Here is a 15,702-nt window from a genome sequence, read left to right on the forward strand (position 1 = left end):
AAAAAAAGTATCACAAAAAGAAGATAAAAATAATTCTTCTTATTCCTATTTCAACTTTATTCTTCCTATTTTTGTTTCTCAAAAGAACAAAAAAGACTTTGACAAAGTACTAGAAGATTACTTCACTCTAAATAGTTATTTACTTACTTAGTAATTTCTCTATCCAAAATTATTTTCATCAAAAACAAAATATTGATTGATCAACTATCTTAAAATTATAATCTCTTTTATTCTCCTCATACCCACTTGTAGAATTACCATTGATATGTTGTTGTTGTAATCTCTCTTATCCTATAGTTTGTTCTAAAATATCATTAAAAAAAGAGAAAAGAATTCATTATTCTTTTGCAAATTCACTCGTATTGTTCTTACTAAAAAGTACTATCAACTTAAATACATCTAATAGAAATGTAGAAACCTCTTTACAATTAAGACAAAAATCTGTTTTCTAAGAATAATCCAAAATTTTTAAACAGATATTAATACTTACCAATTTAATTTTCTTACTTAGTCAAATTTTATCATGATTATCCAATCAACCTTTACAAGTGTACTAATTATCCATTTCATTTTTCAAATTTCCAACTTATTCAATCTAATCCAACTATACTACAACTCTTAGATTCTCCCTTAATCTAATTTCATCATCCTTTACATACCCCACCCCACCACTCCTACCCCACCACCCCACCCCGCACTCCCCACCACCCCCACCTTGATTGAAGCTGTCTTCCCCTTTTTTCTTTCTTTCCTACAGAATCCAGCAGACACAAAACATATGAAAAAGAATAAAAAAATTAAACACACAAAAAAAAAAAAAAAAAAGTAGTCACCATCTATTTTTCTATATATATATATCACCCACTCTCCACATCCAGCTGTATTTTATTTTGTTTTTCCCAACACTTTCTGTTTCTCTCTTTAAAACCCATAAAAATCCCAATTCTTGATTTCATCTTTTTTCCATTGAACCAATTTTCAAGAATTGAACTTTTTTTTTTCTTTCTCTAATTTTAACAAAAACCCAACATGGGTTCTTCTTTATCCTTATTGTTTTCATCCACAACTGTTAATCAGCAAAATAATATTGGTCTTGGTGATTTACCAGAGAGTTGTGTAGCATCAGTTCTTGTATATATGGACCCACCTCAGATCTGTAAATTATCTATGCTTAATAAGGCTTTTAGAGGTGCTTCTTTTGCTGATTTTGTGTGGGAATCTAAGTTGCCAATGAATTATAATTCTATTATTCAAAGGGTCCAAAATTTTCCTAACAATTTGTGTAAAAGAGATATTTATGCTAGGCTTTGTCGACCCAATTCTTTTGATGGTGGTGCAAAGGTACAATTTTTACCCCACTTATGCTAAAATCTTCATTTTAAGATATTAATTGTGTGCCCAAATTTATTCTAAAGTTTCAATCTTTTTCCCCTTTTTTGATTCTCTTTGGATTTTTCTTTCTTTCTTGAAAGTAAAAAATTACATTAAATAGGAAATTAGCTGTACTAGTTTGGTTTTGAGGTGTTATTATATTAGTAGTTGTATGAAAATTTGATAGGTAATTTAAAGGGTCATAATTTGTGTACTTAATTTATCAGAAAAATCATTAATTGTTTGTGTCCTCTGGATCTTTTCATGAAAATACAAATTAGTACCATTAAGTAGTAAAATCTGTAATAGTTGTGTACTGAAGTGTTGTTGTTAAAGTGGTTTGTATTTGTTGGAAATAATAATTCAAAGGTGTAGTAAATAATTGGTTAGGATTTGATATTTTAATTCATGTCTAGTTAGAATTTATAGTCAAATTAATATAGGAATAAGAGTTTTGTTTTGAGTTAAAGTAGGTTTTATACTATTATAAATACGGGTGCTGCTCTCTTATTTTCATAACAAGAGATAACAAGAAATATCAAGAGAGATTGTAGTAATTTAAAGGCTGTAGTAGTAGTAGTAGTATTAACATTTGAGAAGTAATCTAAAGGCTCATAATTTTAGGGTGGAAACAATTTGTGTACCCAATTTTGCAAAACATAGTTAATCTTTTTCCTGAAAATAAAAGTTACTGTACCGGTTACTAGGGAATCCGTACTAGTTTGGTATTGAGGAGTAGTTGTTAAAGTGCTAGCATTAAATTTGAGTAGTAATTTAAGGTTGTAGTATTAAAATTTAAGAAGTAATGTAAAGGCTGATTTGTTTGAGGGTGGAAAATGAGTTTGATGGTTTTATTGCTTTATGGTGCAGAGAGTATGGTTAGATAAGAGAACTGGAAGAGTTTGTATGTCTATATCTTCAAGTGGCTTGACGATAACGGGCATTGATGATAGGAGATATTGGAGTCGGATTGAGACAGATGAATCAAGGTGAGGATTTGAGATTGTTTTGCTTATGCTTTTGGTGATGGTAAATTGGTTGTTTGTAGTTGTGTTATTTTTGGTGTATATGTTTTTAGATTGGTGATCAAATCCAACTGTTTGCCTGATCGAGGCAATTTTTTTCGGTGAAATCCTCTCAAGAAAAGGCTCTTTTGGTTTACGATATATCTTGCCTAGCTGTGAACTCTTATTTAACATGCTTGGGTTCAAGTGTGAAAACTGAAGTTGTTTAATGTAATCTTATATTTCAGATAGAAATTGCTAATGATTAACTAGCCTTTTTAGATGTCAATTTAGTATTTTACACTCCGATTGTTCCAGGAGTTCCTCATTCCGGAAAATGACCAACAGTAGTTGAACAGACTAAACATTAGTCCACATGATTTACCTAGCAATTCCAATCAGGAAGATTCTTTAACAGCATAGACCGAATTATACCGTTGCCTCATAAAACCTTATGAAGCCTTCATATTGTTCCCGCTAGATATGATGTAAGGTTCCTCATATTGCCTCTTAATTCACCCTAAATCAGTGAGCTTTATGGAATAATCGTGAGATTCATTTTCTGTTTAAGCTTTGGTGGGCAGAGTTACTCAGTACTTGTGCTGATGACAAGTAGCAGGTATCTGGTCTAATAGCAGAGGTCCACGTAAGCTGGTTCTATATAGGGGAAGTAGAGTCCATGCCTTTTCTTTTTTGGTAATGGTAGCATAGCATAGAGTTTACCTTCCTTGAGATGTCTTACTGCCTTGATGACTGCTCCGAGGAAATCTTTGTTGCTCATTCTTGAAAGTAGAAGTAAAGGAGAAAGAACATCTAGATATATCTGTGTTTCTTGTACATTTTCTTGGTCTAATGGTGGCTAGACACTGGCAACATAAATTGCGCAATGTATGTTCTTACTTCATTGCTATAATCTCTTATGGTAAGCTTGTACGTGAACACACAATAATTTCTTTTGCTCTCCTTCGACACAGATTCAAGTCCGTTGCATATCTCCAACAAATCTGGTGGTTCGAAGTTGATGGAGAGGTCGATTTCCCATTCCCCATCGGGTCCTATAGCATATTCTTCAGACTGCAAGTAGGGCGTGCCTCTCGGAGATTCGGACGCCGAGTCTGCAACTCTGAGCATGTCCATGGGTGGGATAAAAAACCAGTGCGGTTTCAGCTGTCGACATCAGACGGTCAACAAGCTACAACCCAATGTTACTTAAACGAACCTGGAATATGGAAGTACCACCATGTAGGTGACTTTGTTGTCACGGGTTTGGCAAAACAAATGAAAGTTAAATATTCGATGACTCAGATCGATTGTACACATACTAAGGGTGGACTATGTGTAGATTCTGTACTGATATGTCCAGTAGATTTTAAACAGAGGTTGAAGCAGAATTTTTGATTTGCTGATTACCTGTCTCTCCAGAGAAAGTGTTTTAAGAGTTATAGTTCTAGTGCTATCCATAGTTTTTTGAGTGGTTAGTATTAAGGGATAATCATATATTAGACTGAGGTAATTGTGTAAAAATGTGAACAACGGACATTTTATCCGTTCATTGTAATGAGCTGTTAGCTTCTGTTAACATTAGACACTTACTTTTGTGTATTTCTCATCTTTATAAGTGTCAAAGAAACAACATTGGATCAGCTTTACTGAAGAAGAGTGCTGCGTTTTTGTGTTGATACTTCCTGGACTTATAATTTTGCAGGTCAGTATCCAGTAGCTCAATAGGTTAAAAGTGGTTCTGGTCCTTCTGGAACGGTGATAATAAAGAAGAAATATTTATTTGCACTTGATGTTGATACTAAATAAGACTACGTGATTATGTACATGAGGATAATTTTTGTTTGATACTATACCTTGATCGGTTATCTTGTATAAGAGAAAGTTGACAACATGTTAGAGAATGTGCCTAAAGCAGAAAGAAAGAAACGAGAGGCCGTATGGTTACACGGATAACTGGAAAAGTGAATTTTTTGCTTTTTTTTTTTTTAATCAATGTTGAATTTATTGAATTTAAATATTCTCTGATAGTAAATTCTGATTTGGAAATTCGATTTGCACTTGGAGAAAGAACTTCTCTTTCTCCGAAACTAGTAATGTTATACTACTGCATCAACAAATTACAAAGTTCAAATGTATTTTTAGTATCCTGTACTACCGAACTGGGAAAAAACCTTGTGTCTCCCCAGAGATCTTCGATGAAAATATAAAATTTAGCTAAACTATGAGTTATTTTATTCAAACTTCTAAACATAGATACAAAATTCACATGATCAAGCATGCTTGATAGCTTTCGAATATCTTCACACACCAGTTTTGTCTCCGAAGGAGGAGTCACATTGTTTCTTGATCATCTCAATAATATTCTTAGTGTTAGATAAAATCTTTACCTTCTATCATTCATACTAATAGCACGTTTAAGAGTCTTCCTCATAGCAATTGCTTAAGTAGTCATGACTTTTCAACATATAGGATTAAGGATCTATGGGCATGAAGTAGTTTCCGAAGGCTATTCAAAGCCGCAATACCGATGGTTGTCGTTTTATCACCGATTGATGTGTAAACACTAAAATACCATTTTGGAGATTTGTTAGTTCATGCATAGCTAATTGGAGAAAGGACATTAAAATTGAAATTTAGGTCTTTCTCTTTATATATAAACCTTTTAGAATTTGTTGTGGAGTACACAGCCCACGAGTAAATACCACTGCGAGACATGGTCAAATGATTGAGATCCTGTCATCCTTAATCATAAGTCTCAAGTTCAAATTTTAAAAATTGAGAACTTCTTGTAAGGAGCAATTTATCCTGTGGCCTATTCGATGCGAATTCGACTTGGTCCTGTGAGTGAAGTTTCAAATATCAAATAGTTAAACAAGAAAACAATTTATTCCAATATTCATTTTTTTGTTTGCTTGGCTTTGTAAGGAAAAGAATAAATGTAGTAATGCAAGCAACTCTTATTCACATATTAGCGGGGATAACCCTATATTCACTTCTCTTCGTTTTTTGTTTGCCTGGCTTTGTGAGGAAGATAATAAGCCCCTGTTTGGATTGGCTTATTTTAGGTGCTTTTAAGACAAAATGACCTTTAAGCACTTTTGTAGTGTTCGGGTAAAATAAAAAGTGCTTTTAAGCACTTATTTCAAAATAGTAAAAATAAGCCAAAAATCACAAGTTATACTCCCTCCGTCCCATAATAAATGTCACCTTAGCCAAAAACAAGCATATTAAGAAACCAATAATGAAGTGTGAAGTTTATCAAATTACCATTTTCCTCTTGATAATTAGAGCATGCACAAGTAGTCCATCTTTTGACATTGGGAATTCAACAATCATCATTTAGAGTACTACCACTTCTTTTGCCTCTTACTAATCCTATCTTCCATAGGCCAAAACTTTCATTTTCACGTGAAACCCAAAATTTGATATTGTGAATCGAACTTTTGGCCTATGGAATTACGGCTGATATAAGAACTTTAACATGCCAAATTTCAACTTAAAATATTGGAGCCAAAGTTCCATTCTGGTTTTACAAAATTTGAATTTTGTGTTCATTTAGCTTCCCACCAAAAATGTCTTCAACTTTACCTTGACTTTTAAACTCTCTCTCCATGTTACAATTTGAAAGATTTGAAGAAAACTGATGTGGAAAATTTTCTGTTCATTTTCTCTTTGCCCTGTTCAGGTATTTATACAATTGGATTTGTACAAAGAATAAAAGAAAATAAAAATAACTCTTAATCTAGGTTGCATACTTGTTCTATTTTAATTGTAAATTTCCTAACAATATCAAAACCTCATCATTCTAAATATTCTCTCATGTATCCCACATGTGAAAAGTGTAACAAATTTCCAGCTGTGCTAGCTGTGCACAAAGTGATTCAACATCCCACAATAATTGAACCCATGTGGGATAATACTTTATTCATTCTTAGTTTTGTTGTCTGAAATGATTTTCTCTTTCTTGTTTCATCTACTTCTTCTGTTTGTTGCTAACAGCAGCAACATCAATGGTGTTTTCCATTCCAACATCCCCTCTCAAGATGGAGGGGAGTGTCATGACTCCCATCTTGCTGAGAATGTGTTTGTGGGAAGCCCCAGATAAGGGTTTCGTAAATAGATCTGCAAGTTGGTGAGAAGACGGAAGAAATGACAATGTAATCATCCCGGCTAGAAATTGTTGACGCACAAAATGACAATCTAATTCGACATGTTTTGTGCGCTCATGGAAGACCAGATTGCGTGCTATATGTATAGCCGCTTGACTGTCGGAATGCAGAGAAATAGGAAGTGAAATTGGTGCAGATAAATCCTCAAGGAGACAAATCAACCATGTAAGCTCGGAAGTGACCCGTCACATGGATCTTGTCACGACCCAACCCCCATAGGCCGTGACTAGTGCCCGATCTGAGCACCCGAACACATCTATCAAATGCTATCTCAAATTTTATCAAACGCATTCAAGTATATAGCGGAAGCCGACAAGGCTATATTTCAAAGTTAGATAATTTCCAGAAAAATTTCGGCAGAGTTTCCTTTGTTTTACAGGCTATCCAAAATAACCCTGCGCACAGAAAATACCAACAAAAGACCACACCGGGCCAACGAAGCAACATTTAAACATATTCGGACCGGCCGCCGCGGCGAATGAGATCGCCCAAACACAACATACACACGCAACTGTACAGAAAGACCCCAACCCACAAACATGTCCACAGACCTCTAAACAGACCGACAGAATCATATGACGGGACAGGGCCCCGCCGTACCCATGAACGAGAATATATATATACAGTAGTGACAGACTATACCAAAAGATGGGCTCTGGATAAGAGAGCGCTCCAAAATAGGAGAATAAGATCCTAAGCGGACGGATCAGCAAACCTGTCGTCGGTACCTGCGCGGCATGAAAACGCAGCCCCCGAAGAAAGGGGGTCAGTACGAAATATGTACTGAATATGCAAAGCCTGAATTACAGAAACAAAATCATAACTGGTACAGAACGTACAGAAAGTAAATAGAAAACCCAAAGTATCAGATATATATTTTCAAAACATGCAGAGTGTGTACAGAAACATATGTCACATCAAATCCGGCCCCTGCCAAGGGACTCGGCAGACAGAACGTGGCCACCCTCCCGACGCTGGTGCCACAACACAGAAGAATCAGAACAGGGGCATAACCCCGTAACATAATATGTCATATCAGATGGCCATAGCAAATCATATCAGAACAAGTGTACATGGCACAACATACTCCACAAACCCATGTACGCGTATACCTGCCCCCTCACATCGAGGCACGGCGAACAATGCAAAGGATCACGCTTGACAACATATCCTGGCCCGGGCTCAGTGGGGGAAACATTGAGGCATCCACGAACGGAGTAGTGAGAAACTAAATGCACTAAAAATACCATATATATATTTCCAGAGACTCAATGAGGCATATCGAATGTCAAATCAAATCAATGAAATCGGACGGAAACATAGTAAGTAAATTTAGATGTCATAACGGGTTACGGAGGCATAATCTATCCGAGATCGTTTTCAAGATTCAAAACAATTTATAAGACTTAATGAAATATTTAAAATAATTTTTATTTAGTAGATAAAGGAGTAGTTAGAGTATCTCTAACGAAAACGCTCGAAGACAAGTCATAGACACATAAAGGGTAAAATTGGAAATAGTGGGCCCACCTCGGAACCAATGAAGCGGTGGGCTCAAATTACGTATTTTTAAGCTTATGGGGTCACCTACAAAGGTTCTAGGACATTCCATAACTTCGTAAGCAATTTGGAAAAAAATTTCATAATTTTTCATCAAATCATACTTAAGGAATTCAATTCTATTGAATGAAAAAGCGACGATTTCAAACGCGGATTCCGATGGACAGAATATTCCCCGAGGCGTAAATCCAAGCCTAGTACATCTAGGACATGCCAAGAGAAGAATCGGGATAGCTTTACATACCTTTCTTGCCCTTTACGCTTGCCAAAACTCAAATCCCGTTTCGTCCAAAACCTACAAATGGTCACATTTACCAATTTACTATTCATAAGACTTAAAGTTTCAACCTTAACCAATTCTTGTCTATAAAAATTTGAGCAGCATCTCCCCTATATATATATCATCCCCGAGGTTAAAACTCGGCTAAAACAACAACAACCATACCAACAACAATATATACAACATCAATAATCGTCTAGGAACGCATTCTAGCGTAAATAGTCTTATTTTCCAAATAATGCGACAATTCCAAATCCAACTTTGCACTTACAACCCGATATCAATATTTTCATATTCACATACTAATATAAGACCATTCAAACATAAACCAAAAGTATTCCAAGCTATATATTCAATATTCAACAATTCCATCAACTTCCATATTCAATCCAAAATTCTTATATATGCAACAAAACCATTCCAACACATTTTCTACTTACTAATTCATCTCCAACAACAATATACACTTTAACAACTTCATTATCTTAATATCATAAAATCACATTAATGTGTCATAATTCTCTACATTCCATTTTCATGTCAACTTCACTCATATAATCTTCCTTTGCATTGTGAAGATCACAATAACACAACTAACATGTTAAACAAAATAAATCCAACATTATCTCAACAACATATACCACACGGCCAACATGGCTTCTTTCCAATTTCATCCAATTTTCATTCAACTTCCATAATTTCATAAAAACTACATTAAAATCACATAATTTCCTATAACCATTTTCAACAATTTTCCATACCAACTTGAACCATTTCCTTCCATTTCCATTACAAGGCTTCAACAACACAATTAACATAACAAATAAAATTGGTTCATCCTTCTACACACATACATACCCACTTTGCAAACTTCCATATTTCCATAATTTCCACTCATTTCTACATACTACAACATAAACAAACCTTCATAACATAAGAAAAAGGAATTGATTCTTACCTTTTTCTACAAATTTCTTCACTTGAACAAGTTGTCAACTTGAAGAAATAAGTGCTCCTTCTTCCAAAACAACTACACCAAGTTGTAAAGGACCCTTAATTGAGTAGGAAAACCACAAGCTAATAATTTTTGGAGGAAGATTTTGAGGACCTAATTTTCCAAGGACTTGGCCGTGTGGTCCTTCAAGTTTTTGCTCTTCTTTTTCTCTCAATTTTGTTCTTGAAGATTCTTGAAAATGAAAGAATTGTGGTCTAATGTCTCATTTAATACATGGATTAATGAATTACCATGGGCTTGGGCCATATGGCCGGCCACCCCTCTTTTGGGCCTAAATTTTCTCCCCTTTTATCTTTTTTTTTTTTGGGCCAACCCGGTTGGTCACGAGTTGGGCCTAGCCCACTGACCTTTCGACCTTAAAACGTCCATATCTCCTTGTACCGACGTCATCTGGGAACCCACGACCTATGGTTGGAAAGATAATTCAATTATCTACAACTTTTAATTCTTGGTATTTTTCCAAATTCCAAACATATAATACCGTTTTTGCCCCCCCAAAGTCAGGTCACCCGAAAACGTTTTCTTAAAAATATTCGTTTGGAGGACTTCCACTTTGATTTGGCCCAAGGGTCCTTCTTGAGTTGTGTTTAACTTCACATATGTGATTCATATAATTTGTCACATGTCCCAAAAAAAAATCTTGACGTGTGGGCCCCACCTCAGCTTACAAATAATCCGACGTTCAAAAATACGGGATGTAACAGATCTGTACTCTGCTTCAGCAGAGGAAAGGGAGATCGAAATCTGCTTCTTTGATTTCCAAGAAATCGGAGCTCCACCGAGAGTAATAAAAAATCCGCTTACAGATCGGCGAGAATCCTTACACGCGGCCCAATCTGCATCACAGAATGCCAACAAGGTGAAGGATAGATCAGAATTCAATAATATTCCTTGTGCTGGATCGACACTGAGGTACCGCAGAACCCTTAAAGCAGCAGAAAAGTGTGTCACACAAGGATTCTGCATATATTGGCTTAATGCAAGTACAACAAAGTTGAGATCTGGTCTGGTGTGTGTCAAATAGTTCAGTTTTCTGACCAAATGTCGGTAAAGAGTCGGGTTTTCCATTAAAGGACCATCATTTGCACAAAGTTTGGAATATGGATCCAAAGGCGAAGTAAGCAGAGGTAGATGGGAAATGTCAAACTCCTTCAATAAATCCAATGTAAACTTCCTTTGACTTACTATGAATCCTTGTCTTTCCCGTAAAATTTCCATGCCAAGAAAGTAATGAATATTTCCCAAGTTCTTGACTTTGAACTCAGAATTGAGAAAATACTTAATGTCTTCGATTTCTGATAAATTGTTCCCAGTGATGAGTATGTCATCGACATACACTGCTAGTATAGAAATGAGGTCCCCTGATTGTTTAAAAAATAAAGAGTAATCATTTAAAGATGATGAATAACCTTTGAAACTTAGAGCACCGGCTAGTTTAGCATACCATTGGCGAGAAGCCTGTTTCAAACCATATAGGGACTTCCTTAGAAGGCAAACATGTGTAGGACTAGGAGGCTCTAGACCTGGGGGAAACTTCATATATACCTCCTCTTGAAGGTCACCATGCAAAAATGCATTATTGACATCAAGTTGTGAGACACACCACCCTTTCTTTGCAGCAATTGTAAGTAAACATCTAATGGTGGTCATTTTGACCACTGGTGAAAAAGTCTCCCCATAGTCAATGCCTTCCCTTTGTATATCCCCCCTTACCACAAGCCTTGCTTTGAGTCTTTCAATACTGCCATCTGAAAGATGTTTTACCTTGTAAACCCATTTACAAGGAAGTGCTTTCCTTCCATGTGGAAACTCCACCACCTCCCAAGTCTGATTGTCCTGTAGGGCGTGGATTTCTGTTTCCATAGCTGTAACCCAACCTGGATATTGAATGGCTTGAGAAAAACTGTTGGGTTCACTAAGACTGGAAATAGAATGCAAAACATGTTGGTTGTCAGTAGTTAGGGCATTGAAAGAGAAAGCACTTGGTTTGTCTGTTTCCCCTATGCAGACATTGTTTAAATCTGCAAACCTAATGCTATTGCATATGTAATCCTTGAGATAGCTTGGTTGGTTTGAAATTCTAGTTGTTCGTCTGCTAGGCAAAATAGGAACAACTTTAGATGGTGTAGATTGATTTGGATTATTTGGTGTAGTGTTGGAAGAAGGAAGATTTGTAGTGCTGGTAGGGAGTGAATTAGAAGAGTCAAAAGGGTTGGGTGTATTTATAGGCTGAGAAAGAGAGTGATCTGGAGAATGGCTAGGTGATGAAGGTTGAACATGTGAGATGTCTGATGTTGCAGGCATGTCATCAAGGAATGAAAAGGCGTTATCTGATGATGAAGTGAAATTTGGAAACATGTGCACATGTGTAGGTTCTGTCTTTGCAAAGGGATAGTGATCCTCATGAAAGACCACATCCCTTGAAACAATAACCTTCTTTGTCTCCAATTCCAGCAATTTGTATCCTTTTTGTTGTATAGGATATCCCAGAAAGACACATGTCTTGGCCCTTGCATCAAATTTAGATCTGCTTTGTGCCAAAGTGGATGCATAGCATAAGCATCCAAAATTCCTTAAATGGTCATAACTAGGTTGTTGATGAAACAGCTTCTCATATGGTGTTTTCCCTTGGAGAACACGAGATGGCAACCTATTTATGATATGTGTAGCAGTTAAAATGGCTTCTCCCCAATAAGAAATAGGCAGATGTGACTGAAACATTAAACCTCTAGCAATTTCCAAAAGGTGTCTGTGCTTCCTCTCAACAATCCCATTTTGTTGAGGGGTAGCAACACAAGATACCTGATGTAGAATACCTTCTGATGCTAAATAGGCAGCTTCTTGTGTTCCTTTACCTAGCTCCAAAGCATTATCAAATCTGATCATTTTCACTTTAACCTTAAACTGTCTCTCAACCATAGAAAAGAAACTCTTAAGTATAGGAAAAGCATTGCTTTTAGTGGTTAAAAGAAAAGTCCATGTTCCTCTACTATAGTCATCTACTATAGTGAGGAAATATTTATGACCATTGTATGTATTTGGTTTATAAGGGCCCCAAGTGTCCACATGAATAAGATCAAAAATTCCCTTAGACTTGATAGTACTAACTGGAAAAGGGAGCCTAGTTTGCTTTGCCTTAGGACACACATCACATATAAAATTAGAGTTTGAAACACAATGGAGGAAATGTAAATGTTTCATTGCTGAAAATGGGAGATGTCCTAATCTTACATGCCAAAGTCTTACATTAGGGATAGAGTTGACATGTACTGAACTAGGAACTGAAACAGACTCTTGAATGGAATTGCTTCCTTTTGGAATTGAAACAACATCAGATGTAAATAAACATCTAGACTTAGGACTAGAAGGCTCTAATAAATAAAGTCCTTCTCTTACTTCACCAAAAGCTTGTGGACTCATCTTTGAAAGTCCCTGCAATATGCAATTACTAGATGTAAATAAGATGTCACATGTGAATTGTACACAGAACTTATGCACAGACAAAAGATTATATTTAAAATCTGGGACATGGAGGACATTAGTTAAGACAAGACCTGGCAGAATGGATATGCTTCCTGTATGGGTAACACTAACTTTGAAAGAATTAGGTAAACTAATGTTTAAAGGTACAGGAAGAGGGATTAGAAACAGGAAAGAATTAGGATTGTAGCACATGTGTTCTGAAGCACCTGAATCTATGATCCAGGTGCTTGATGTTAGACTAGCAAAACATGATCCTGAATATTTTAAAACAGTACCCGGAATTGCGTTTGCATTAATCCCTTTCTGTGCCTGCTTTGCATGTTTATACATGTGCATCATTTTCGCCACCTCCTCTTTGGTATACTGCTGAGTGATGTCAGTCTCTTTGCTCTCAACATATTGTATGCCCTTATCTCCCTCTCCTTCTGTTGATATTATACCATTTGCCCTAGGCTGGTCTTGCCCTTTTGTGAACTCAAAATCTTGAGGAAATCCTATGAGTCTGTAACAGTCATCCATAACATGTCCTGTTTTCCCACAATAAGTACATGTGGCATTAGGATTATACTTCTTCTTTCCTTTGAACTTTTGTTGTGGTTTTACCAACCTTTGTGTTGAATTGTTAAATTTCTGATTCATATCTCTTCCCCTTTGTGGCTGAAATTTGAACTTCTGAGCATTTCTAGCTTGCCCAGCTGCCATAAATGCTGCAAACTCAGCCATTAACTGATTGTTTGCAAACTTTCCTTGACCCATTGCCATGAAAGATGCAGAATCAGCAGAGAACTGTGCATTTGCATATACTTCTCTCTGATTCTCATCTTGTAATAATAAGGAATAAGCAACATTGATGCTAGGCAAGGGATTCATCATAAGAATGTTTCCCCTTGCCTGTGTGTACACATCATTTAAACCCATCAGGAATTGAATTAATCTCTGATCTTCCAAAGATTTTGTGAGTTTCTCTTTGCCTTCACAAGTGCACACACATGAGCAACACACAATGATACTTAGAGAGTCCAGTTCATCCCAGATTCTCTTTATCTTAGTGAAATATCCAGCTATGTCACTATTTCCCTGTACTAAGACAGATAATTCCTTTTGCAGGTGATAAAGTTTGGCTCCATTAGATTTGCCAAACCTTTGCTCCAAACTGTCCCATAAGCCCTTAGCTGTTGTGGAGGACATGACACTATCAGCTATTTCCTTTGATAATGCATTCAGAATCCAGCTAATCACCATATCATTGCAGCAATTCCATTGTTCAAAATCTGCTGAAGTGATAGTAAAATAGACCTCCTCCAACCCAGATACCCTTTTCCATCAAACACTGTGTTAACAAGGGTCATTCCGGGTGAATCAGAGGATCCCAAGTAATAGGGATGAGTATGATCAATGATGATTGCTTTTCCATCACTGGGTGCTGCAGTTACAACAGTTTCAGGCATTTTTTTTTATGAGTAAGCTGCAGCAGATGAACAAGATGAGAAGAGATTTGGATCAGTTCCAATGCTCTGATACCATGAAAGATTTGATGAAAACTGATGTGGAAAGTTTTCTGTTCATTTTCTCTTTGCCCTGTTCAGGTATTTATACAATTGGATTTGTACAAAGAATAAAAGAAAATAAAAATAACTCTTAATCTAGGCTGCATACTTGTTCTATTTTAATTGTGCATTTCCTAACAATATCAAAACCTCATCATTCTAAATATTCTCTCATGTATCCCACATGTGAAAAGTGTAACAAATTTTCAACTGTGCTAGCTGTGCACAAAGTGATTCAACAGCCCACAATAATTGAACCCATGTGGGATAATACTTTATTCATTCTTAGTTTTGTTGTCTGAAATGATTTTCTCGCAACATCAATGGTGTTTTCCATTCCAACAAAATTTGAGTAAATTTCATTCAAGATTTTATTAGAGTAGAAGAGACTAGTATTTATATGTTGAAATAAATATAATACAATAATGAAAAAAGAAATTTCACATAATGTGAACAATTGTTGGGTTTCAAAAACTGAAAAGGAGTACAACAGTGATAGTTCCAAAATGTTCACTTTAGTAGGAGTAAATGTTTCTTGAATAAAGAAACTCCCATTTTTTATCTAAAGGCAAAGTTGGAAAAAATTAGTCAATTTGTACATTGATTTTCTAAGATGACACTTATTATGGGACAAATATTTTTAGCTAAAGTGATACTTATTATGGGACAGAGAGAGTAATTCCTAACTTATGACTTTTGGCTTATAAGTCAAAAATCATAAGCTCATCCAAACAGGTGTGAAGGGTACTTCTACTCTAAAAGTTGGAAAAGCATAGTGATTGTTTTAGTGAGTGACTGAGTCAAAAATTTTACAAAGATAAATCAAGAGATATGAAAAAGTAAAACACGAAGCTAATCAATGTGATTTTTCGGAACCGAAGTCTGTAAAAATGACACTACACAGACGATCTTCTAGTTTGGGGTCTCACAAGGAAAAAATTGAGTATGAGATTAGAGCGATGCTAGTAATATTGAGTATTTCTAAGAAAAAGTCACATCATAAATTGCAGCCATATAAATGGTTTGTTGTTATTAGAGGCTTCTAGACGATAGTATTAATTTGGCCATTAACATCAAAGAGACCGGCTGGTGAAAAATCCGTCAATAAATGAAAGATACAGCATATGAATTTGTATGACAGTACATAGGATAGACTATTAAATGCGCTATTGTTTCCTAACTTCAAGACCCATTCGATGATTTCTAGGTATCCATTCGATGATTTCGAGGTACCACTAAAAGAGAATAGTGGTAATTGTACAAAAACATC

The 15,702-nt window shown here is 35.9% G+C and overlaps 1 protein-coding gene and 1 long non-coding RNA gene across 2 annotated transcripts; one reads left to right on the top strand and one right to left on the bottom strand.

Annotated features, from left to right (window-relative positions):
• The first annotated feature begins 875 nt into the window (after positions 1-875).
• Positions 876-4,032, top strand: LOC132634969 (F-box protein PP2-A12-like). Its single transcript, XM_060351164.1, has 3 exons — positions 876-1,341; positions 2,242-2,360; positions 3,350-4,032. Exons 1-3 carry the CDS (start codon positions 1,030-1,032, stop codon positions 3,771-3,773), a joined length of 855 nt encoding a protein of 284 aa, XP_060207147.1. The 5' UTR covers positions 876-1,029; the 3' UTR covers positions 3,774-4,032.
• Positions 4,033-7,021: 2,989 nt separating this feature from the next.
• On the bottom strand, positions 7,022-9,806 carry LOC132638109 (uncharacterized). The gene is made up of 3 exons (XR_009581607.1): positions 9,346-9,806; positions 8,352-8,402; positions 7,022-7,275 (listed from the first exon to the last, which is right to left on the bottom strand). It is a non-coding gene; the product is annotated as an uncharacterized LOC132638109 (long non-coding RNA).
• Positions 9,807-15,702: the final 5,896 nt, after the last annotated feature.

Source organism: Lycium barbarum, chromosome 4 (assembly GCF_019175385.1).
Source record: "Lycium barbarum isolate Lr01 chromosome 4, ASM1917538v2, whole genome shotgun sequence".
Classification (NCBI taxonomy): domain Eukaryota; kingdom Viridiplantae; phylum Streptophyta; class Magnoliopsida; order Solanales; family Solanaceae; genus Lycium; species Lycium barbarum.